The sequence below is a fragment of the Podarcis melisellensis genome, assembly GCF_964234715.1.
Source record: "Podarcis melisellensis genome assembly, chromosome: 9".
Taxonomy (NCBI): Eukaryota; Metazoa; Chordata; class Lepidosauria; order Squamata; family Lacertidae; genus Podarcis; species Podarcis melisellensis.
In genome coordinates, this window is record NC_138541.1 from 25,704,027 (window position 1) to 25,729,186 (window position 25,160).

The 25,160-nt window shown below is 41.4% G+C and overlaps 1 protein-coding gene across 30 annotated transcripts in view; it reads left to right on the plus strand.

Annotated features, from left to right (window-relative positions):
• The window catches only part of ANK2 (ankyrin 2), a 333,722-nt gene that overhangs the window by 225,580 nt on the left and 82,982 nt on the right, over nucleotides 1-25,160 (plus strand). For 24 of the 30 annotated variants that reach the window (XM_081924696.1, XM_081924714.1, XM_081924715.1 and 21 more), the window contains exons 5-11: nucleotides 6,417-6,515; nucleotides 11,439-11,624; nucleotides 12,380-12,403; nucleotides 13,536-13,634; nucleotides 16,322-16,420; nucleotides 23,272-23,370; nucleotides 24,389-24,586. In XM_081924696.1, the coding sequence (XP_081780822.1) occupies nucleotides 6,417-6,515; nucleotides 11,439-11,624; nucleotides 12,380-12,403; nucleotides 13,536-13,634; nucleotides 16,322-16,420; nucleotides 23,272-23,370; nucleotides 24,389-24,586 (804 nt within the window). The remainder of the gene's footprint in view (nucleotides 1-6,416; nucleotides 6,516-11,438; nucleotides 11,625-12,379; nucleotides 12,404-13,535; nucleotides 13,635-16,321; nucleotides 16,421-23,271; nucleotides 23,371-24,388; nucleotides 24,587-25,160) is intronic. The other 6 variants (XM_081924705.1, XM_081924712.1, XM_081924689.1 and 3 more) reach the window with 1 other exon arrangement.

Below are 25,160 nucleotides of genomic sequence, written 5' to 3' on the forward strand. Positions count from 1 at the left end.
ACCAAGGCTCACACAGTCTCATAAAGGTGAACTACAAGTTATTGTTACATCTGAACAAATCCATTATGACAGCATTCTTCCTGTGGCTGAAGAATTCCTCTGACATATGGCTTCTTTTCCTTTTCTTCAGAGAGAAATATCAATGCATTAAATAGCTATTTAAAATTCTGCGAAAATTGTCCTATACTATTTTCTGGATAAGGGACGCGGGTGGTGCTGTGGGTTAAACCACAGAGCCTAGGACTTGCCGATCAGAAGGTTGGTGGTTTGAATCCCTGCGACGGGCTGAGGTCCCGTTGCTTGGTCCCTGCTCCTGCCAACCTAGCAGTTCGAAAGCACGAAGTGCAAGTAGATAAATAGGTACCGCTCCAGCGGGAAGGTAAAAGGCGTTTCCGTGTGCTGCTCTGGTTCGCCAGAAGCAGCTTAGTCATGCTGGCCACATGACCCGTAAGCTGTACGCCGGCTCCCTCGGCCAATAAAGTGAGATGAGTGCCGCAACCCCAGAGTCGGTCACAATGGTCAGGGGTCCCTTTACCTTTACCTATTTTCTGGATACAGCAGAATAATTTTGATCACTATAACTCATAACGAACAGGGTAATTCATTTTACAAATTTGCCTCCCCAAGTGATTTTTTCTTACAAATGTATTGCCCCATGAAATCTAATCTCATTTTGTTTTCATGTTTCTATGCTCTCTGTTTTAGTTAATCTGTAACAGAGGTAGAAAGAAGGTTAAAAAAATAGAAACTTCTGACGCATATTCATAGCCTCATAATGTAATGTGAACATCTTTGGGAAAGTGGGTATTACGTCCTTAACTTACCCTTGTAGAGAAAGAAAATCTCTCCTATTGAGATAAAATCCTCTTATGAGACATTTATTTTTAGTACAGCTGAAAATAATGCCCTAGAGCATAATGCAAAATAAAAGTTTGTAGAGTCCTAATAATTTTTATTCTTTTGTGATGCATTTTGAACTCCAAGAACAGAGACCTCCATAGAAATAATACTTCTATGGCATATTTCTATTACAGCTCAGGCCTAAAGCCCCGCTATAAAGTCTGATTACAGACCTGCAGCTGTCCTGTTGGGACAGTTAATAAGTTCACGCAAGCCTTTTGCATGCTTTAATTACATATGCTTTTAAAGGTAAAGCTGATGTGTTTGTGCTGGATATGAAAAGGGATGTGAAAACAGCATAGGACAGGGGTGCCCAAACTTTTTTCAAAGAGGGTCAGATTTGATGGAGTGAGCATACATGAGGGCCAATCAAAGCTGTTGAGCTTTTTGTAGGATTGAAGCTTTTTTTTAAAAAAAAATTACCCCAGGACATATATTGCCATGGGGGCTGGATTAAATCAAACGGCGGGCCAGATTAGGCCCCCAAAACGAACTTTGGACATGCCTGGTATATGAAGTTTGAGTCCTTTCATTTCCATACGTTTGCTTTTATCACCTGATATTTAGATCACAAGCATCTTGTTTGGGGCAGTGATATATCTTGGTTTTGTCACTCTGGAAAGCACTTTGAATGCTGATGACACTACATTTTTGCAGGCAAGGGAGAGGTCACAATATTACATCTCTGTAAATATTAGAACTGTTGAGAAAATCTAAAGATCTACTGGTCAGCTAGTTTCACCTCCCCAAGGGGTCTTTTGACTTGAACAGCAGCCCTCCATAGCAAACTGCCTTTAAAACTAGATGGAGTTTTAAAAGTAGTTTGGTAGGGAGCATGATTATTTGTTTTTCAGAGTAGAAGATGTGGCAAGTCAAACTGGAGTCACAACAATTCCTAAGTAGTAATTTGGACCTCAGAAACTATCTAGAGTTCTATTGTTTGGAATCAGTTAATTCAAAAGTAGCTTTTATACAAGTACAGTATATTCATTTATAATATCTGGTTATTCAGCTTTTTCCCCTTTTCTTTAGCAAGCACTATTATGCTATAATGTCACTGAATGGATGTCAGTAATAAGACTTTTTAGTGCTTTGTTAGGTCTATAATAAGCACAAAAAAGTAACCGTAGATGGGTTTGACAGTAAATGTGAGGCTTGCATAATGACAACAATCACTGTAATTAGCAAAGGGGGGAAACCACCTACAAAGAGCAATCTGATTGATTATATTGATCCTCAAATGCATAATTACTTTTTGAACCACTAGTTAAAACAATGAGCATTTATCACCAGCAGGCAACTCCATTACACCAGAGCTGCCTCCTGTGCCCTATGTTGTCATTAATTGTTGCGTCATGTGAATAGTAGCGACACATTAAGATATGCCACCTGGGGCATTTTGATGGTTTTCTCTCCTCACTTAAAAAATATTCGGCATGGAGATGCTGTTTGAATTATTTGGACAAAATTAAGAATGTAATTAAATATAGCAAATATATAAAAGAAAAGTAAGATTTAATTTTAGCCTTAATATTTTGAACTCCATTCTGTATAATGCAAAATTTTGTAAATGGCAAGTGTTTTGAGGGACAGATTTAGCTGCGACTCCTTGGTGTGGTTTCTTTTTTGAGAACGGGAGATTTTGGAAAGGACCATGATTATCACAGTACTAATGAGTAGCTCTCCATTTTTTGGTGTGGGAGGCTTTTACATATTACACCCACCAATAAGATCTTCATATCCTTATGATGGGGTTTTGTGCTACAGTGGTACCTTGGGTTAAGTACTTAATTCATTCCAGAGATCTGTTCTTAACCTGAAACTGTTCTTAACCTGGAGACCACTTTAGCTAATGGGGCCTCCTCCTGCCGCCTCACCGCTGGAACACAATTTCTGTTCTCATCCTGAAGCAAAGTTCTTAACCCAAGGTACTATTTCTGGGTTAGCGGAGTCTGTAACCTGAAGCGTATGTAACCCGAAGTGTATGTAACCCAAGGTACCACTGAATATGATTATCCTAGTGATACTTGCCAAAGAGAATACATGTGCTATTCAGAGCAAGGAGAATCACATAATCGCTGCTGTTTGCTGGCTGTTCCCTACTTGGCTGCAGTAGAAATTCCTATTAGAGTCATCAAATTTCATTAGGATGTTTTTCTATGCCATAGCTTCTAAACTGAGTGGAAAAGAAATGCTGTCAATATCTCAAATGGGTCATGTCTATAATTGTGAAGTAACAGACAGAAATAAAAACCACAGGACATAGTGTAAATATTTTCTTTATGTTCCTGGTGATTATCATATATCATATTTCAGTAGGGACTACAAAAAGTAAAAATATAGCTAATGAAGATTATTTGTGCTTCAGTCTTAACCACACTTACCCAGAAGTAAGTGCTGCTGTATTTAAGAAAGCTTGTTCCCAATAAGTGTGTTTAGGTTTGTAGCATTACTAAACATGCATTTCCAGACTGTGGAGTCCACTGACATGAGTTCCAGCGAAGGAATAAGCTCCCCTCCAAAAAAACCCACACATTGGAGGCATGCCACATCGCCCAATCCAAACTGAAACCATGGAGGCAAGGGCAGCAAGAGTTATGTCCCACTACCCTCTCAGATCTGATCTGGATCAGGGACTCGGTCAAGCAGTTTGTGAAATAAAATGCTTGAACTCAGGGGCTAAGCCAGGGCTGAGAATTACTTTCTTACAGCTTAAAAGATAAAGGTAAAGGCACCCGTGACCGTTAAGTCCAGTAGCGGACGACTCTGGGGTTGCGGCGCACATCTCGCTTTACTGGCCAAGGGAGCCAACGTTTGTCTGCAGTTTTTCCGGGTCATGTGGCAAGCATGACTAAGCTGCTTCTGGCGAACCAGAGCAGCACACGAAACGCTGTTTACCTTCCCACCAGAGCGGTACCTATTTATCTGCTTGCACTTTGATGTGCTTTCGAGCTGCTAGGTTGGCAGGAGCAGGGAGAGAACAACAGGAGCTCACCCTGTCGCGGGGATTTGAACTGCCAACCTTCTGATCGGCAAGCCCTAGGCTCTGTAGTTTAGACCACAGCGCCACCCGCGTCCCTTTTACTTACAGCTTACCCTGTGATTAATATCATGTAAAACTTAACAGCTCCATAAAGGATGGGATTCGATCGGTTAAGGGAGCACCTCTGATTGAATTACAGTTGTGTTAAAATGGTTGCTTATGATGGTAAATGATCAGGTCATTTACAGCATGTGCAGGGCTGCTGAGAGGAGAATACAGAGGCTACTGATGTCCTTGGCTCACAGATAGCTGGAGGCCCTGACTCTGAGATTTCTTTTTCTTTTTTTAAGTAAGTGAATGCACCTCATGAAATTGAAGATACAAGGCAAAATGTACATCTAAGCAGTATCTGTGAGAAGAGGAGCCAGCCTGTCTACTCCTACCTTTCAGTGTTTTTAACTAATGAATGTTAGCTAATGAACTTTAATCAAAGTTAAAGCTTTGATTAATGAGTGAATTGTTTGCATGTCAGGTGATAGGACTCCTTCAGGGTCCTACAGAGCTTGCTATTGTGTTTCCTACTTGTAGTCCTTCATAATCCTAAAGACCAGATTTCCCCTTGTCTCCTATTGCCCTTCCTTTCTTCCCAGCAACTAGGATACACTTTACTGTGGTGGGTTCATCTGAGTTCAGACACTTACTAGAAGTTATGTTGTGCAAATGCACAGTAAGTGTGGGTAAATGTTAAAGAACCCCCACTCCCTGCAATTGGAAAATGCAAAAGGTGAAAATTTTGCAGATAAGCTTAGCCATGACTCCTGCTGTGCAGGAGCTGAAGTCCAGGCACAAATTATCTTTAATGGGTCTTACTCCCTGGGAAGTTAAAGTGGGTACATGAATGCAGTAATTAGTCCTAAACAAATTTGGTTGAAACCTTGGAGTTAAGCTAATTTGCAAGATGATGGTAAATAAAAACATGACTCTTTATAATACAAAGATGTATCACTGGTTAAAGGAAGCAAAACTTGATACAACCATTTTATACACCCTTCCGTATTGTTTAAAGATTGAGGGGTTGGTCTGGATGATTCCTGTGGGTCCACACTAAGCTTCTAGTTTTGTATCTGCAAGACTGTACTCTGTAGTAGAAGGTACTGTTGAACTTTGCTAATGTAATGGGCCTGGCTAAGTCAGTTAGGAATCCATTTACATGTTTAAAGAATTGGTCAGATACATTATGTGTTGCTATGGCAACAACTGGCTGATAATGCTCTTCCAGTATGTTGTAGGCCTCCCCTGACCTGGCTGTTGGCCATGTCATCTTGTAGGTAGGAGAACAATAGTCTAGCCTTTCTTTCAGTCTGCTTGAGAGCTGGGAAGACACACTTTCAATTTGCAAAGCTTACTCGTTAAAATTCTAGGAACTTCATAAAATCATTTTACTCTTATTAATATTCTACTCAAAACTATCTCTTGTGATCCGCTGCATTGTATGAATTGAATCCAGAGAAAGGCAGAGAGGAGTTGCTTTGGCACACTCTCCAAAGAATCTGAATCTTATGCTCACATATTTCGGTTCCAATTATGGAATTGTCTCTGTTGTATTGTTTTATACAGTTTTTGAAGTAAACCACTTGGAGGCCTACTGGCAAAGGGAGATATATAGAACTCATGAATAAATAAAATACACATAAATATTAAACCATTTGTACTAGTAGTGGTCCAGAATGTCATGGCCTTGCACCGAGTACAACAATGACTTGTAAGAGTTAATTGGCTGCTGTGCTACGATCAGCACAATTTTAGAATCAATCAAATGCTAAACACATGTTGTAGCCAATACTATTGGCTCATTTTGTTGAAAAGGCACATACTATAAGCTTCTATGCATTATTTTAGAATTCCGCCATTTCTGTGGTTTTTCTTGAGGCCATGATTTTATGGTGCCCATGGGCTGCCTGCAGTTAAATAAAAGCAATAAATAAATATATTTTATCCCTTTCCTCATCAGTGCTTATAAAATTTTATTGCCAGTTTTACATTCCCATTTTCCTACATAGAAAGCAGTCTAGTAATGAATTCTCCTAGCGAACACCAAATTACCTTAAATGCTATGAAAAAGATATCAAGGGGATACTGAGCTATAAAAGGCTATGTGGAGTTACTAAATCATTACCAAAGAGCCAAAGCGTTCATATTTCAGTGGCTTGTTCGTGCAGCAGTTTGAAAATATGTATCCTATTGCAGCATTCACCTAGTGTCCTCCAGAAGTTTTGGGCTACCATCTTCCAAATGGGAGTCAGTAGATCAAAACATCTGGTGAAGAAGCACCAAATGGGTACAGACTATTGTATGGCACACCTTGTTAATTAAAACAGCAGAACTTTATATTTGTTGGTTTTCTTTTCCATTCTGCTTCATTTTACTTGGGAAATGGCAGCTGAGCTTTACTTTTTAATATCCATGTTTTGATGTCATAATTCCTTAGGCCCTCAGTGAAATTATTATTTTTTGTGTTCGTGTTTCCTCCTAGAATGGCTTCACTCCTCTATACATGGCAGCTCAAGAGAACCACATTGAAGTAGTGAAATATCTTCTTGAAAATGGAGCCAACCAGAGCACTGCTACTGAGGTACAGTACTTGGATCATTTATTTACAAGCCTTTCTATAACCTTTTTCTTTTATAAAACTGTGAAGATGAATCTACATGGTACACACTCCTGTTTCTTAGTTCGGCCTGACTTATCTTAAGAGCAGCCTCAAATGCTGTCATCAGGAGGGAGGGGCTGCTTAATCCTTCCTTTCTTGCCCTTCACTTTCTCATAATGATTATTACCTCAGGCTGTTCCCTCATCTGCAAGGGGAAAGATGTGCTTTCCCTCAACCCTTGAGATAACAGCTGGAGGAGGGGCATTCTGAGCACACATAATGCAATAAGGGAAAGGGTTGTGCAGCATCTTCTGCCCTCTTCCATTCCCAATGGAAGAGTTCAAGCTGCTTTTCGGTTAAAAGAGCCATCACAGGAAAGAAATAGCTCACTGTGTGTAACCTGTAGTCTGGCCCTCAGGTCCTAGGAAACTTCAAACACATTGTTTCCACACCTTGACTCCAGCCAGTTCCTTAATCTCCAGTCTTCTTAGAGGGCCCTGTTATTCCTTCTCTCCCTATAGAACTATTTTCATCATTTATCAAATGAGATCCCTCTTTGGGGCATATCATCAATAAAGTTGCAATATGTTTCTCTTTCACTTTCTGATCATCATGAAGCTTTATCAGGAAAAGTTTGTGAATAAGGAGCATGTTGAGAGCAAGGAAGAAGTCAAGCAGAGCTGAAAAGGGTGGTGGTATGGACAGAGTTATAGAGCCTAGGAAGAAGTCACAAAGTACAGTCAACTAACTCCACTGATGTCTCCCAGACTTGGTTACGTTTCTCACTTTTTGCAAGGCACAGCTCTAATTTAATGATTCCTGGCTACTATTTGTGCTTACAGAGGGCTTAGTTTTAATGTATATAGATTGCATAATATATATGGTGTTAACATGGCGTAATGTCACTTGTTCCTAGCTGTTCAGGGTGTCACATATTCACGCTATTAGTACCAATTATCACCCAGAGATGATTTCTTCTTGTGGTCTCCCATTTGAAGAGTATTTATTGGTTTAAAACATGTAGCTCATTCTTCATTGTAACAACAATCACAGAGATGGGTTCATAAATAATTTTAAAAATATAACACTTGAAAGCAAATAAAATTTTTATTATTATTATAGTCTTAGTAACCAGCAACACAGTAATTCACTAAGGAGGTCCCAGTGTTAATGCTCAGCAAATGCCTGAAAGTTTTAAGTTGGTGCTGCTAATTACTCAGGGCCCACCCTATACCAGTCACTATAATTTCTTTTTAATGTTTTTAATACTGAATTTCAAATCATTGTAATGTGTATGGGGCCCTGCTGATGAAGGGTGGGTAATAAATTTAACTAGTAGTAATATTAGTAGTAAGAGGGAAGGGAGTTCCATACCTTGGGTACCACCACAAAAAAGGCCCTCCCTTCAGGTTATGACAAGGTAACTGCAAGGATATTTTGAGTAGAGTAGCCTTTGAAGACCATCAGCTCGTACAGAATTCAGTGGCCCACCTCTTCAGCAGGGCTGCATTAGCAGAAGAACGTAATCTCAGAAGACCCTTGCTGGATCTGACTGGGAGTATTTGAATAAGTTGTCTCCTGGAAGCCGACAGCCCTTACCGCTTGTTCCTCATAAATAGTATTCAGTGGTCTACTTCCTCTGAACATTGAGGCTTAGTTTAGCTAGTGCTCTGATATCTGCACTGGATTCCCGTTGTCTTCCAGGCTCCTTGTAAGGCACAGGGGCACCTATGAGACCTAACCCACACTGGCTCAGCATACCCATAACTCTAACCTACCACATATTCCTTCAAAAGTTACAACCGTTAACTTAAGTTCTCTCCTCTGCCCCCTACTATTATGGTGTTATAATGTCTGCCGCAGAAGTAAAAACTTAGAAAGTGTTGATCTATGGACAAATCTGCATGTTTTCATAAAGCTCTTCCACTTTTAGCAACCGTGAAAAGTGGTCCCTTATCAGTCCCTGCATTTGTCACCCTCCTCGGCATGGAGTTAACCCACCCCAGGGTATTCAGAATGGTATGACATTTATTAGCATTGCACTCCAGCCAAGCCTGCCTTTGTTAACAGCTGTTTTCTCTATCCTTTCATTCAGCGGATACTATTGCATTTGATGGTGGTTCCTAAAATAATGCTTTCTGTTGCTGGGATGGGCCAGGATCAGGTTACTGTTGCAGCTTTGCTAGAGTATGAAATCCTGTGTGGTTGCTAAGCAACAAGGCAGAAACAGCATTTGTAAATGAGTCACTGGCTGATCTTGAAACCCCCAGTTCTCTGCTGTTGTTGTTTAATAATCTACAGTAGATTCCACCTCCCCCCCAAAAAAACTAATTCATTTCTCTTAAGAATACAGTAATATGATATTGGAGATGTGAGCATACTCTCCTAGGATTAGCTGTTGTGGGGTACTGTTTTAAGACCAAGCTAGTGCTTGAAGCAAGGGACACGGGTGGTGCTGTGGGTTAAACCACAGAGCCTAGGACTTGCCGATCAGAAGGTCGGTGTTTCGAATCCCCATGACGGGGTGAGCTCCCGCTGCTTGGTCCCTGCTCCTGCCAACCCAGCAGTTCGAAAGCACGTCCAAGTGCAAGTAGATAAATAGGTACCACTCCGTCGGGAAGGTAAACGGCGTTTCCGTGCGCTGCTCTGGTTCACCAGAAGCGGCTTAGTCATGCTGGCCACATGACCCAGAAGCTGTTCGCCAGCTCCTTTGGCCAATAAAGCGAGATGAGGCTGCAACCCCAGAGTCGGGCACGACTGGACCTAATGGTCAGGGCTGTCTTTATCTTTACCTTAGTTCTTGAAGCACAGTGAGGTGCCCTCTCACATCTTTGCAGGTGGATCTAAAACAATCCTTCTTTTCAGCCAGCACAACTGAGTCTCACCTATTTTGAAAAGACACCTCCTTCTTTTCTCCTACTCGTCTAACCAAAGGATAGGCTTTCTATAACTTTACCTCAAATAGCTGACACTAGATTGACAACACTAGATAGCAACCATACAGGCTGCAGTCCAGGAATTCATCATTCCTTCTGTATGCCCAGGGGGATTTTGGACTTTAATCCCAAACAGTCCTCCTTCAATTGTATTGCAAGCTGCTTTTGGAATTTGAGCGCACATAGTGAAAATAGAAAGAAACATTGAAAGCTGCCTTATACTGAGTCAGGTGATTAGTCTGTCTAGTTAAGCAATGTATATGTTGACCAGCCATAGTTCTGCAGGGTTTCATAGAGAGAGCTTTCTCAGTTCTACCTGGGGACTGATGGTTGAATCTTTTGCATGCAAAACATGTGTTTTTAGCATGATCAGTTATGCATTGTGAAAGGAAGGATTTGCATTAAGAAAAGGAGAACAGAAGAGTACATTTTGCATATGGTAATTTATACATATAGATGCAAATTTAGAAATAATCACTATAATTTAAACAGAAATACAGTACATCTCCCATAATGGGGAAGACACCAGGGGACTTGTGTGCCTGCTCAGTCTGCTGATCAGGTGTTACTAACTGTTGATGGACAACTTTAGTGCCCTGTTGATGTGTATGCTCTCCCTTTTTGTGACTCCTTACGACTAGACAGCCCTCAGACAAAGAGCGCCTTCAAATAGAGGCCTGCTCTCTGTAAAAAAGGATACCCTGTGTGGTTTACCACTGAGCTGTGGCACATAAGCCTTTACACAAGGGTTCCTCTATCCCAGTCCTAACACAAACATAGGTACCTGCCTTATAGTGGGTCAGACCAATGGTCCATATGCATAGACAGGCAGCAGCTCTCCAGCTCTCTTTCAGCCTTACCTGGAGATGCCAGAGGACCTTGGATGTGAAAAGCAGATGTTTTACTACAGAGTTCTTTCTCTTCCCCAAAGATCAGGCTTTTAACTTTCTGTTCAAGGCCTCCAGGAAAATGCACCAAATCTCTGAATGTGAGACAAGAAGGAAAGGGACTGGTTCTCTGGACCATCTTTGTGCTTATTTCTGATTCTTGACTTGGGCTTTTTCTGTTGGCTCCATCTCCATGTCTCTTGACCTGGAGCATACTGCCTTATTCTAGTCTGCCAAGCACTCATCTGTTCTGCCCTCTGTTCAACCAGGCAACACCCTTTGAGCTCCAAGGCTCAGTCTTCCACCTGAAGGTCTGAAATTCAACTGTCCCTTCCACATGTTTAAACAAGTGTTCTAGATTGGGGCTAGCAGAAACATTTTCCTGCATCTTCCCCTGAACTGATACAAACTTTTTTCCAACTTCGTTTGCCCAGCTTAAATTATAAAGGGGAAGAAATAAGACTTGCATAGCATGCCATTTCACAACCAAATATTATTATTGCATATGTGTCTGCGCCAGTTGTGATTTGGTGCTTCTGCGCATGTGCAAAGCACAGTTTAGCATTTCTCTCCATGCGTGAACTCCGAAACCTGGAAGTAACCCATTCTGGTACTTCTGGGTTTTGGAGCACCCGTAACCTGAAGAAACACAACCTGAAGTGTCTGTAATCCAAGGTATGACTGTACATAATAGTTGATTGGTGACTTCCAATTAATATAAAAAAGATAATTAAAATCATCATCAGTAACTAACAATAAAAAACCACCAGCATAAAAAAAACCCCAAAGAGCACCAGCAACATTCAACTGACAGTGGTATATTGGCCAAATAACTCATCACTGTAACATCACCCTTGAAAATTCCACCTATGTTTTTAACATTATTTTTGAACAGACGTGAAATTCAGTAGTAAATATGTTTGGAGATGGCCTCTCTGGAGTGGTTGATGGGTTGCCAGAGTTTAATATATCGCCAGGTGGCTAATAAAATGTTGTGTGTTGAAGTACAACACACCTCTTTGTGGAAGCTCTTTATATTGGTTCTGGCTTCATGCGGAATGTTTTATTTTCTGCTGCAACAGGACGGCTTCACTCCATTGGCGGTTGCATTGCAGCAAGGACACAATCAGGCAGTAGCCATCCTTCTAGAAAATGACACTAAAGGGAAAGTCCGGTTGCCGGCATTGCACATTGCTGCCAGGAAAGATGACACCAAATCAGCTGCTCTTCTGCTCCAGAATGATCACAATGCTGATGTTCAATCTAAGGTAAACATACGCTTGCTTCCCCCTCTTGTTCTCCAGTATTGGTAATCGTACTAAAAATTGGGATGTCCAGGGCCTGTTTTGTCCTTTATGCAGGACAAATGCAGATTTATCACTGAGAAGAAGCGACAGTCTTTAGTAGCTCCTTAAACAATTTAGATGTTTTTCTGCATTCACATGTTGCACTTTTTAAGTGTACATATAAAACATCTTACATGGTAACCAAAAAAGAAACTTATACTTTTGTTAAGTGGCCCTAAGAGATTCCTGTCAGTTCCATTACTTTAAAAAGATCAATGCAAATAATAATGCTCCTCTTCTAGTAGTTGCTGAAACTTGTATCTGCAATAAAAGCTTTATTGTTTAGTGTAGAACTGCAGGAGGAAACGGGCTAGATTTTCAAAGGCACAAAAATTGCTCTTCAGTTTCTAAGTTTTTCTTTTGCTGACTTTGTAAGGGTGTTTGACAGTTTTTGCATTTGAATATGTAGTCCAATTAACACACAGTTAATATCAAATTCAGTCTTTGTAAATCTGACAATCTGTTGTGGGGAAGGGGGAAGCTGAAGCAGTGTTGCTGTTGAGTGGGAAACTGGTTTGTGGCCCAAGAGAATGTGGGTTGCATACAGTTGAATCAAATGTTAGCTCAGGCTTTCTCCCATAACAACAAAATAATTTATTTCAGCGAACAATTTAGGCCTCTGTCTTTCTGCCAATCTGTAATATCTTTCCTCTTTTTTCCAAAACATGCTGCAACAGATGATGGTGAATAGGACAACTGAGGTACCAAAAACAACAGTTTTGTTAATCTACTCCCCCCCTCCCCCAGATAATTGCTGCATTTTCCTGTCATATACAGTTAAAACTGTACCAAATGTCATTTCTAAATGTGCACCGATGACAAAAATGTATATTTTTTCCTCTGCTTTGATGTTTTTTCTTCCTTTGTTCTTTTGAGATGGCGGAGATTGTTTTTAGATAACAAGAACTGGGAATTAGAAATGGGAGTAGGCCTATGGGGATAATTTGAAATACAGAGTAATTGCATGTAATATAAGGCCATGACTCCATTAATGTTAATCTGCAGCATGGTTCCTGTGGGTAGTTGTTGGTTATTGATAAATGAAGAGATCCCAGTGGGAACGTCCTCAAAGGTATTGAGGTAAAATGTTTCTTTTAATTTTATGACAGGCATTTATGGAGGTTTTAAATGAAGAGTAGCCTCAAATCTGTCACTGGGAGATTGTGTATGGTTTAATATTTTCTACTGTAGCTGTTATACTGTACCATTATTCTAATACGCTTTGGTGAAAAAACATTAATCTTCTAACCAAAGCAATACTTAAATTTGCCATGGAAATGAATTGGCAAGTGTCTCCATTTGGTCTCAAGAACCATCTGGGTTTTGTGATCATATGCTATCAAAACTTTGAAGGGTTTTATGAGGGCTTTTAAGGAATGATTAGGAAACCCAGACAGAATAGGTCTTTTTGCAAGGAGACCATGGGGAGGGGAGGGGAGGGGACTTGTGCCAGGTGAAAGCTTGCCTCATTGTTAGTTAGGTCAAACGAGCTGGGGAAGTCCAGATGGTGAAGTGACTCTTCTGAGCATGCTCAGAAGCATCGTTTCTTGCTAGAATCAAGGGATTTGTAGTTTTCCTTGGTAGAAGACCCAGAGAAGGTTGCTTTGTTGTTGTCTGCATTAATAAAAATGGAAAAACATGAGATATTAAACTGGAAAATAGTGCTTTTGGTTACCTCTTGCAGGAAGTAGTAACATTAACTCTTCTGTTTATAATAATAGGTTGGCACAGGAGAAAAATGCTTTGGGTTAATGTTTCTCTAGCTTTAAAAAGTTTAATGCTTCCTTATGTAAAAATTGGTGCATTCTGATTAAGACCGTTTCTTTTTTGCAGAGTGGATTCACACCTTTGCACATAGCAGCACACTATGGAAATGTTAATGTAGCAACACTTCTGCTCAACCGAGGAGCTGTTGTAGACTTCACAGCAAGGGTATGGATGCTTTGCTTTTTTATGCATTGAGAGAACAATGAAAGGAGGGAGGTCAATGATTGATTCTGTGAACTTTCTTTAAATGTCCAAATTAAAACAAAACAAAACAAAATTTACAAGTCTGTTTTGAAAAATTATGAAAAGTAAATGATTCTTACATTTATTCTTGCAACAAATAAGCCATTTTTTCCCAAAGTATCAGACTGTAATAAATTATCTTTACACAATACACTTATAGGTAGAGGGAAAGAATGTAAATTCCATGCACATGCTTCAGAACACATTAATTGAATTATTAATATAACTTCTGGCATACTTTAAAAAACTGTGTTGTAGCAAATACCTTATGCTCATTACCCTGTTCACATATGTACTTTGCACACAACAAGCTCCAACTCTTTAATATTCTTTAATGCTTAAGATATGTGGTATATATTGCTCACATGGGAGTTCAGCTACTAGCCATATGCAAATAGAAGCAGGCTTCTGCACAGATATTTCTACGCTTCCTTAATAACTTGCTTGTTCATACGAATGTCCTACTTGAATTCTGTAGGTAACATTGAAGGCCCTGCTCTGTGTCACTTGCCATCAAGTATACAATAGGTGGCCAGGAACAGAGCCTTTTCTACTGTGGCACCTGCTTTATGGAATGTTTTAATTTATTTCTGGGATTTGTACCGCACCCTTCCTCTAGAAGGGATCCTTCTGGCTCCTACTCTACTTGCTTTACAATAGGCAGTGGAAAGTACTTTTACAGTGTGAGTGTGCCTTTTAATTCCACAACAGTGCCATCTTATACATGTCCGCTCAAAAGCAAGTCCCACTGAGTTCTCAATGGGGCTTACTTCCAGGAAACAATGTATAGGCTTCTATCCCAAATTAAATGTACATGGTAACATGCTTATGTGGGCTTTTAAACTTTCACTGGATGTTGATGATTAAAAAAGGGTTGTTTTGTTTTGACAAATTTTGTCGGTCACTTTGAGTATCTTTTAAGTGGGAAATCAATATCACCATCATCAAAAAGAAATAAATCAGTGTCAGGCAATTGGTCCTCTCCCTAAGCCAATTCCCCATTCTTTCCCTGCACTCCTCACCAGCCTTGCTCTGTGCCTACCTGGGTGTTTTCACCTGGCTGCATTGTGTCCTTATTTGTAATAAGGCTTCTTGCTTGCTGGATGGAGAGGTGTGGGTGTACAAAAATCCCTGGTTTTTGCATGTCTGTAATTCAGCCTACCTTGCCAAGGTAAGAGTCACATCCATTGCTACACCTACTTTTGCCTTTAGCTCTGCCTGTCACTGGCATGTGGGTCTCAGAAGGTTCCCCTCAAGAGAATGTGGTCCTCAAACTGAAAAAAAGATTCCCCACACCTGCTCTACAGGTGTCCTGTTCATGTTTCCTCCCTGCATCCCAGCTGCTGGGACTATGTACACATAACAGCTGTTCAGGACAAGGAGATGTATTTAAGCTACAGTCCTGGGAGGAAATCCCACTGATCTTACTTCTGAGCAGGCATTCATAGAATTGAGCTATTAGTTAGAATTGTTCCCCCATCTTGCCACTGAGCAGCTGAAAGCTTGATTGCCAATTGCCTGAAAGGGCTATATATGGCCAGCCTTGGCTGCTGCGTGCCCAAATGAATAAGGTTTTAAGGTTTGCCTTTTCTTAATATTTTATTTATTTACATGGTTTCTATCTCACACCTTCAGCAGTGTGTTCCCAGGATGACTAACAATTTAGCAAGAAGCAATTAAGATACAATTTAAAAAATAGAAGACAGAAAATACAAAAAAAACCACCATACAACAAAATGTAGAAAATAATAAAATAATGTGTACAAACTAAACATCTGCATCTTAATACATTTCTGTGGATTGCTTTTCCTGTTTTGTACCAAGAGACTTAACCCACAGCTGAAATATGTGCAATGACAATTGGAAAAAATGAAGGATGAGACGAAACCTTCCCACCTAATTAGGACCTTTTTAATGCTGATATTTGTTACAATAATAGGCTTCACTGTGTCTTAGCTAATCTGCTATGATTGTTGCTGTATATTTAAGCACACCAGTATGTTATGAATATTGATTTATTTGTCTTGCATACAGTGTGAATGTGATGTTCGATGTTTGGTGAATGTTTTTGTTGCTGCTTAGTAAATCAGTGAAGAACCTCCTGAAGATACACAAAATACCCTTTAAAAGTACACATTTGAAATTATGTAGCCATATTACTCTCATGAGATTTTTGTGCATACATCAACAGGAACATTTGGACCTGCGTTATTGCATTCAAATTAAGTAATTATACTGATTAACAATTGAAATTTCATTAGTTACTAAATGAAGATAAGTGAAGTCTTCCATACAAAATTACCGCCCCTTCCCAGTTCTCATGAATTAGAACTGTTGTAGTAAACTTCTGTTTATTCAAACAAAATGTTAAAACATAACAAAGATCAGATTTTTTTCTACATAGCTATAAAAAATGCATATATTTTAGTTCTATTTAACAGCATTTGCAAATTATTGCTATGAATATTTTTCTCAAGATAGGACAGTGCTAACTGTTTTCTGTATGCTGTGATGCATCTTCTATACTGTATCATGTCAAAACGCAAAGCCATCCCCATTGAACCTCTTCAAGTCCATCATGCTTTTTGTTTGTTCTTTTCATGGTGTAGAATGGAATCACCCCACTGCATGTGGCTTCCAAAAGGGGAAACACAAACATGGTGAAGCTCTTGTTGGATCGTGGAGGGCAGATCGATGCCAAAACCAGGGTGAGTGTTTCTATTCCCTGAATGTCATCCTGCACCTCCTTCCCCCCTTTTGTTTCTTTGTTGGTTTATGGCAGGGATCAGAAATATGAACAGCAATATGCATTCCTCTAGAGATAGCCGTTAAGGAAGCCATTGTTTGCATTCAAGTCTTGAGTCCAAAGATTTTGTTCTATGACTGAAAGGAGAATTTCCATTTATGGAAGAGGTTGTTTTACTCATGAAAGGAGTAACTCTATGATGGTAATTCCTTCTGTCCATGGAGAAAAAAACTTTAGATACTGAACGTTCTTGCTTCACACTTGCCACTTTACTTCAGTGACGTCTCAAAAATTTATTCAGTGCCACGTGATCTTTCAGAGGATGCTGTCCGCTTTTGTTGAACTTCTCAGCGAAACTTCCAAGAGTTCCTAGAATTAATTTATAGACTGTTAACAAGTCAAGCAAGATATGATTGCAGGACCAGGCATCAGACTTCCCATACACCAGCCCATATAAATAAGAGACCAATAAGACTGGTTTTGGGTCAAAACAGGCCACAACTTTATTGAATATAGATGGAAGTGGTTTGGCTGGGCATAGGGCAATCTAAATACTTCTGGCCACCCTCCAGAAGTGACGCGTGGTCAATTGAGGCAGGGGTTCCTAAGACTTAACATCAAATAGGGTGACCGCCGCAGGGACCGCCATCTGAGGGAGTATCTTCAGCACTGGCCATGGGGCAGGTGGAGACTACAACATCCCCTCTGTCCAAAACAAAGGATTGCCCAATGCCCAACCAGTTGTGACAGTTGCTATAAGGTAGGCAAAACCGACCAGGTCAGAGCCAATTAGTCCAGTGGGCAAATTCTTACCTGGCCCCATAAAGAATGGCAACTGTTGTAGCCACAGCAAAGTCATTGATTAGCAGCATAAGCCATGGGTGGGTGGGCGAGGAAACCCGGCACAGGAACAAACAGGCTGTGCCCCAGGTGTAGGCTGCTTAAATGGGCAAGGGACGACTCCGAGGGAAGCCCACCAATGCAGGGTGCAGGCTAGGATCTGGTTCCTGACAGGTGGCAGGGGCTTATGCCCCCTCCTCCCATCAGGAAGGGCACTGCAGATTGAATTCCTCCGTTGGAGTCCCAGTGAAGCCTCTTCCGTCCTGCAGTGCTGTGGCACCGAAAGGCGTGAGCGGACTTGTCCTAAGAGTAATTGAGAAACCACAAGCAGAATGCTAATCTTGAATTCAACAGATATAATTTATTTTGGTTTTAAGATTTATTTAGAAGTAAAAGAGAAAGACCTTAGAGCTGAAAAATGGTCCGTGGCCCTGACAAATAATTGCTGGTTGGAGTATTGGACACTTTGTTTGCATACTAGTGTAGAAAAACGAACAGTTGTGTACTGCAGAGAGAGAGAGAGATTCATTTATGAATGGAAGGTAGGCGAGAGCAAGCAAATGTCCTTTTTGATTAATGAAGCTTCAGTTCTGGGACAGAGTTACAGACAAAAGTATTTTAGAATCGCAGTTTAGGCACCTATTCTATCCAAGCATGAAAGCACAATGTGATTGCTCTGGTCACACTTTAATTTGTTATACTGTACATTATTCCCTATCTTTTGAACATGCTATATTGCTATACTGGCTAGATCAAAGTGCAGGCTTGCAATATGCAATCTGTACAGGACCACCTCCAGTTTCTCACAAAGAATCTAATTTTAAAAGTCTTTCATTGTTTGGCTTATCACCCCTGTCAGCTGGGAGTGTCGCTCAAAGCTGCTAGCACACAGACACCCACACAGAACCTAGTGAGTGTCCCAAAGCACTGGCACCCATTTGCACAGGTTTAGCACTGTCCTTTCTCTTCGTTCTCAAGGACACTGCTGACAGCTTCTCAGTGGGGGAGATTCCAGAGCTTTGTGGTTTTGTTTGTCAGTGTCGCACTATTGTGTGGTGTCCTTGTGTCGGGCTTTGATCCGTTTATGTTCTCTTTGTTTTACCTGTGCTCTGTCTGCTTAGCTATGGCCATAACTAAATAGAGCAATAAAAAACAAAATAGGAATGATGTGACACTTGCCAGTTTTCAAGGATACAGTGAGTCTAGCTTTGCCATTTGTCAATTGGAGAAGTGAATAGAAAAGCATATTTATATCCCAGTGATTTAGCGGTTTGTAGCCCACTCCAAAGGGACGCGGGTGGCGCTGTGGGTTAAACCACAGAGCCTAGGACTTGCCGATCCGAAGGTCGGCGGTTCGAATCCCCGTGACGGGATGACCTCCTGTTACTCGGTCCCTACTCCTGCCAACCTAGCAGTTCAAAAGCACGTCAAAGTGCAAGTAGATAAATAGGTACTGCTCTGGCGGGAAGGTAAACGGTGTTTCCGTGTGCTGCTCTGGTTCACCAGAAGTGGCTTAGTCATGCTGGCCACATCACCTGGAAGCTGTAGGCCGGCTTCCTCGGCCAATAAAGCGAGATGAGCGCCGCATCCCCAGAGTTGGTCACGACTGGACCTAATGGTCAGGGGTCCCTTTACCTTTACCTTTAACCAACTCCAAACAACCAGAAATGCTGCTGCCTCCTCTTTTGGCTTCAAACATTGCACCCTACCTGGTAGATGGGACTTGGAGGCCAAACTGCACAATACAAACAAGGCAGTTTCTGGAGGGGACAATTACCTTCTACTGTTTCTCCATTTCAGCTTACACACTACAGTTTCCCCCGCTTGTGTGGTTTAAGAAGCATGTTAACTCATGATATGACCATAGGGCTCAGAAGGAGGAAGAGAGGCTGTGAGCAGCTTAAACCTTTGGTTTAAATGCAATACAGAGAATGTGCTTCTCCTTATTTTCTATGGCCAGAGGCATTCTGCTGTTAAGAAAAATGTGGCAAACAGCAGAAAACAAAGATGATATCTGAGTGAACAATACAAAACCAGGGAAAATCACACTTAAACTCAAGGAAAGGCTTTATTATTTTGACAGAATGTGCAAAATTATCACCAACAGACTTCATTAATAAATTCTAATTATGTTTCCTTAAGGGCCTTCCCAATATATCTCTTTAGTGATTGCAGTTAAACACAAACCCACTGAATGTTTCTGTTAAACTGAAAGAAAATGGAACCATCGCTCCCTCAGAATTGGCTTTTGATGGTGTGCTTACCTTGCAGAAATCAGAGCAGCCTCTGGATTTCTGCCTTTGCTGGACTTTCCACGTCTAGGTCCAAAACACTTGTTTCTTAGGGAACAGCTGACAGTTGCTGAACTGATGAACAAGTCCGCCTGCTGTCTATAAAGCTTATAAGGCCCCAGAGATTTGCCACAGTACTCTTGTTGCTCTGCTTCCTGGTTGTAGACAGAAAATAGGACCTGGCCCTCAAACAGACTGGAATTTTGGCAAGAAGTGAATCTGTCAGTAGAGTCCTACAGCTGGCAGCATGACTCAGTGAGATGTAGAGCACCTCACAAGTCACAAATTGGTGAGAGGATCTGAATTCAGGTACAGCTATTTGAAGAGATCCCTTCTTTATTCATTAATTTATTTGAAAGCTTTTATAAACTGCTTAAAATTTAAAAATCTCTCAGCAGTATACAAAAATAATATAAAAACTATAAAACAGACCCACAGAAGCTGTTAAACAGCATTGTAAAAACAGATATGCTTTTGTAAATTGTCTGGAGTTGGGTATTTTTCAATCAAGCAGTATATATGTTTTGTTAAATAAAACTATAAATAAATAAATAAATAAATAAATAAATAAATAAATAAATAAATAAATAAATGGAGAAAATGAGACAGATCAAAACAAGAATTCAGAAATAACAGGCCTGGTCAAAAAAATTATGTCCTCCCAGAATCATTTAATTTTCCACACTGTGGAGCTCACTGTGGTTTAATCTGAGTGGGTTTTTCATGATTCAGTAATGAGCTCTGTTTTCACACTGAAGCTGAGCACTGCTCTTGTAGTCCATATTTTGGTTTTCTCATTTCAGGACACTTGAAGCCTGTGCCTTGATAGGGCACCATTTGAAGGGTGTACATATTGTCACTAGGTTTCAGTTGCCATGCGAAGATAGGTAGGGAACAGGGTTGCCTTAAAGGCACAGCTGTGCACAAATGGCCTCTCAAAATTCTCCAACCTGTTGGTGAGCAGAGTATTCAGGGCAACCATTTCACCTTTGCAGGAAGGGCAATTATCCAGCAGTGGATGGGGGGGTCAATTATCTTTCCCCCTTAATTTTGTTTGTTTGGAAATATGTGTGCATGCTGCTGCTGCCAGTAATGGCAACAACCCTGAGCTGGCACTCCATGGCATTAAGATGGCATTGTGGGGGGTGAAATGACTATCCCCACAAATAATAAACAATCTTAAGATGTCAACACTCTTTTAATAAAGTTATATGTAAACAGGCAGTAGTGTTAAGGGGGAAAAATAAGCATAAACATTAATTTACGAGTTAAATTCCTGGAAGAATTGATTGATCGTGAATAAAAAAATGCTATGTCAGATTGTTATGCCTAGTTCCGAAAAGTTACTTTACAAATCTCATTCGCAATTCACTGTCATGTCCACAGTAATAATAGAAGAATAATAGAAGCTTATGTGAAAGGATTATTGCAATAATATGTTTGAGATTGTGTTGGGCAAGGAGAGAGGAAGTGTTTGTTTGTTTGCTTGCTTGATTTGCTACTTTGCTACACCTTTACTGGTTTGACTGAGGACACGAGCCTGTAAGGTAGCAGCATGTTCCGTACAGCTTTTATCTTATCTCAGGTGGCTTTCACATTTTGTATTAGAGCCCCAAACAGGGTACCAGAGGAATAAATTATTTCCCTTGTCTCTCTACCCTATATTTTAGACATTCTTTGGTTAAGCAGTGAAGTTGTGCTTCTACAAAACAAGCTAGAAGTTTCATGGCAGCACCTTCAGGAGTGGGAGAACTGAGAGATTGATTACAGGAAACCACTGCCCCACTAGTGTTCCTTCCTAGCCACTGGTGCCAAAGAGCAGCTACACCAGGGCTACAGTGGGCTGTTATTCTGGTTTTGCTACTTTCAGTGTATTTCCTGAATCTGTAACTGCAGCAGTCAAGCGACTTTCAGCTAACAAGGACTTATTTTGCTGCTATAGAGCAGGGGTAGGAACCTGTGGCCTGGCAGATGCTGCTGGACAATAGGTGTCATTATTCCTGACAACTGACCATGCTGGCTGTTTCTAATAAGTTGGATTCATGTTAAGCTTGTGGTCCACTAAGACCCCTAGATCCTTTGCACATGTGCTACTGGAATGTCAGGTGTCCTCCATTTTATAATTTTGCAGATGGTTCTTCCTGCCTAAATGTAGAACTTTACATTTGTCCCTATTGAAATTCATTTTGTTAACTTGGGCCCAGTTCTCCAATCTGTTAAAGTAATCTTGAATCCAAATTCTGTCTTCTGTGACATTAGCTGCCCCTCCCAGTCTGGTGTCATCTGCTCAATCCCCCATCCATGCTATTTATCAGGATGTTGAACAACAACGGGCCCAGGACAGAACCCTGCAGCACCCCACTTGTGACTTTTTTCCAGGATAATTAGTGAACTCTTTGGGTTTGGTCAGCCAGTCATCTACAAATCCACTTAACATCTACGTTGTTCAACCCACATTGTACCAGCTTCCCTGCAAGAATATCATGGGGGACTTTGTCAAAAGCCTTACTGAAATCAGCATTCCCTGATCTTTTGATAGATGTGCAGCCAGGGCAGGTGTTTTACCAGTGATGTCACACATTGTTGGTCACGTACTGCCATCAGCAGTCTGGCTGCTGCATTCCACACCAGCTGGAGCTTCTGGTTCATGCCCAAGGGCAACCCCCCATAAAGTGTGCTTCAGTAATCCAGCCTCAGGGTTCTGAATGCATGGACTACAGAGGTCATTAAGCCTTAAGTTCTATTCCATAGATTTCAATACTTAGTTGCAAGTAACTCTTGTTGAATTGTGTCCTATGGAGTTCATGGGTATGTTTGAAAATCTGTACAAAAACAACATCCAATATAACTTTGATAAATTTATGTTCTTTTGTGCGCCTTCCTTCTGTACCTTCATATAGCGGTGTCCTTCAGAGTTTACTTTAAACACAATTATTCTTTCCATGTTTCTTTGCTCTCTGAGGTCTGGAGTCACCTAGGATGCACTCAGTTCTCTAAATCTTTCATAGACTTGTCTTTTGCTAACCGTCATGTTCAGTGGCAGAGAAGCCTTGCAAGTGCTTTGGGACAGGATGTTCTCCTGCAGCAAAGAGACGGTGCTGTCACAGCAAGTTTGCCAAATGGTTGTTAGGGCCTGCTTGCTTTTCAGCCTTGAATTAAGGCTTCTTCCACTGTTGATTCCATGTTATGTTTTTAAGGTCTTCCATCGCCCTTTTAGTCCCCCCCTCCTTGCCCAAACCTCCGTAGCACTGTGTTTTTTACCCCTGTTTCAAAAGTAACCTGAGGCAACACAGGTATTCCAAAATAGTGGAGAAAGATATTGGCAGAAAATGTTTCTTCTCTTTCTTCTACTTAAGAACTGGGGACTGGTATACATTGCCACAGCCATGTGGAAGCTGCTAGAAAATAATTATGCCCATAGGGATAGGGAGAGTGGCAGCTGATCGCTTTGGTTATCTGAATTCTGTAATGTCTCTTCATGCCACATCTTCATAAGTGGTGATGGACCTTGAATGATACCATGTGATTTGAGTGACAATTAGTTCCCCAACGATACCCCTCACATTAAAGGCCCGATTTTTTTGGGGCGGGGGGTGCTTGTTCATAGGTGAAGAATACTGTATTCCATGAGCACAAGAGTGTTGGGTATGATAAACATTTCACTGTTTTTGCTTTTTTAAAGGATGGACTGACTCCACTTCACTGCGCTGCACGAAGTGGACACGACCAGGTTGTAGAATTGCTCCTAGAACGAGGTGCTCCACTGCTTGCCAGGACCAAGGTGGGTAACTCACCATAGAAGAGACATTTGTCTGGTTTTGAAATATCAAGGTAGATTACAGTACTTACGCATAAAGCATAAAATCTGGAATGTGAGTAAATTGTGGTACAGACATATATGTCAATACTCTGCTGGATTCCTGCACGTAAACACAAGCAAGCTTTACCTCAGGTCACCACACACCAGCCTGGAGAATGAGGTCTAACTTAGATTAGTGCTTTTGCACTGTTCTTTATGCATAGGAATGTTTTCCTGCATTTTCTTCCACAACCAGGAGGGTGTTCGACAAGGTCATGTGAGAATATCTCAGAGGAACCTTGTTCAATTTGTATTGCTGGAAATGTGGTAGACAGCAGGTTGGGTCCAAACTAGGGATTCAGGAGCATTCCCTTGTTTGAGGATGTGTACCCCTTCTAAGCTGGGATGCAGGTGGCGCTGTGGGTTAAAGCCTCAGCGCCTAGGGCTTGCCGATTGAAAGGTCGGCGGTTCGAATCCCTGCGGCGGGGTGCGCTCCCGCTGCTCGGTCCCAGCGCCTGCCAACCTAGCAGTTCAAAAGCACCTCCGGGTGCAAGTAGATAAATAGGGACCGCTTACCAGCGGGAAGGTAAACGGCGTTTCCGTGTGCGGCTCTGGCTCGCCAGAGCAGCGATGTCACGCTGGCCACGTGACCCGGAAGTGTCTCCGGACAGCGCTGGCCCCTGGCCTCTTAAGTGAGATGGGCGCACAACCCCAGAGTCTGTCAAGACTGGCCCGTACGGGCAGGGGTACCTTTACCTTTACCTTTTTACCCCTTCTAAGCAAATAATTGAGCAATTCCTAGTCAGTGTGCCGTGTTTTTACTATTCCAGTAGGGTTTGTAAGTTATTTTGAAATTCTTCTTCTGCAGCAAGGGTGCTCACATTATTGGGCATAAATCGGTCATATCTATTAATTTCAATGGGCTCCTTATAAGACTAGCATTGGATACCACCCTGTGAGTCTGATGCAGTTTTGAACTTTGGTCTTATGTCTTGTGCAGAATGGACTCTCTCCGCTTCATATGGCTGCCCAAGGTGACCACGTGGAGTGTGTCAAACACCTACTGCAGCACAAAGCTCCTGTTGATGATGTCACGCTGGATTACTTGACTGCCCTCCATGTTGCTGCACACTGTGGCCACTATCGCGTCACCAAACTTCTGCTGGACAAGAGAGCAAATCCAAATGCTCGTGCTCTGGTAAACCTTTCCTGTACCTCTACTGGAACACAAGGGGTCTTTGGACATTCTCCTCCACACATGCAGTGAATGCATGAAAAGGACTCAGTGCTTACTGACCTCTACCCCTGATGTTAGCATGCCTACTGCCTCTGCTCCCAGTGTCCATGCAGCTTGCATGGGCATTTTGGGGGCAGGGCCACTTGGACTACGGGTGCCAGGGCTGAAGCCAGCAAGCACATGGTTCCCCTTCCTGCTCCACACATTCAGTGTTCATGTGGAGGGAGAGCATCTGCAGAGAGCCACAGTAACATTGATCCAGCTGCTTCTTGTGACTGTCTGAACTCTCATGTGTGCATGCAGTTTCTACCTCTTCAGGGGGTTTCCCATTGCTCCCTGCAATAAAGGGGCACACATTGCATTCTGTATTGAAAGGAGTGTGTAGTGAGCTACGCAAATGACAATCTAATGGTTCTAATGTGTGATTCTAGACATTGCAGTCTCATTGCAGTCTCTGCCACCGCCTAATAATTCTAATTCAGTAGGTATGTTCACACTGAACTCATGTTTGCTTGTAGGAGGTTGTAGCCTTTTT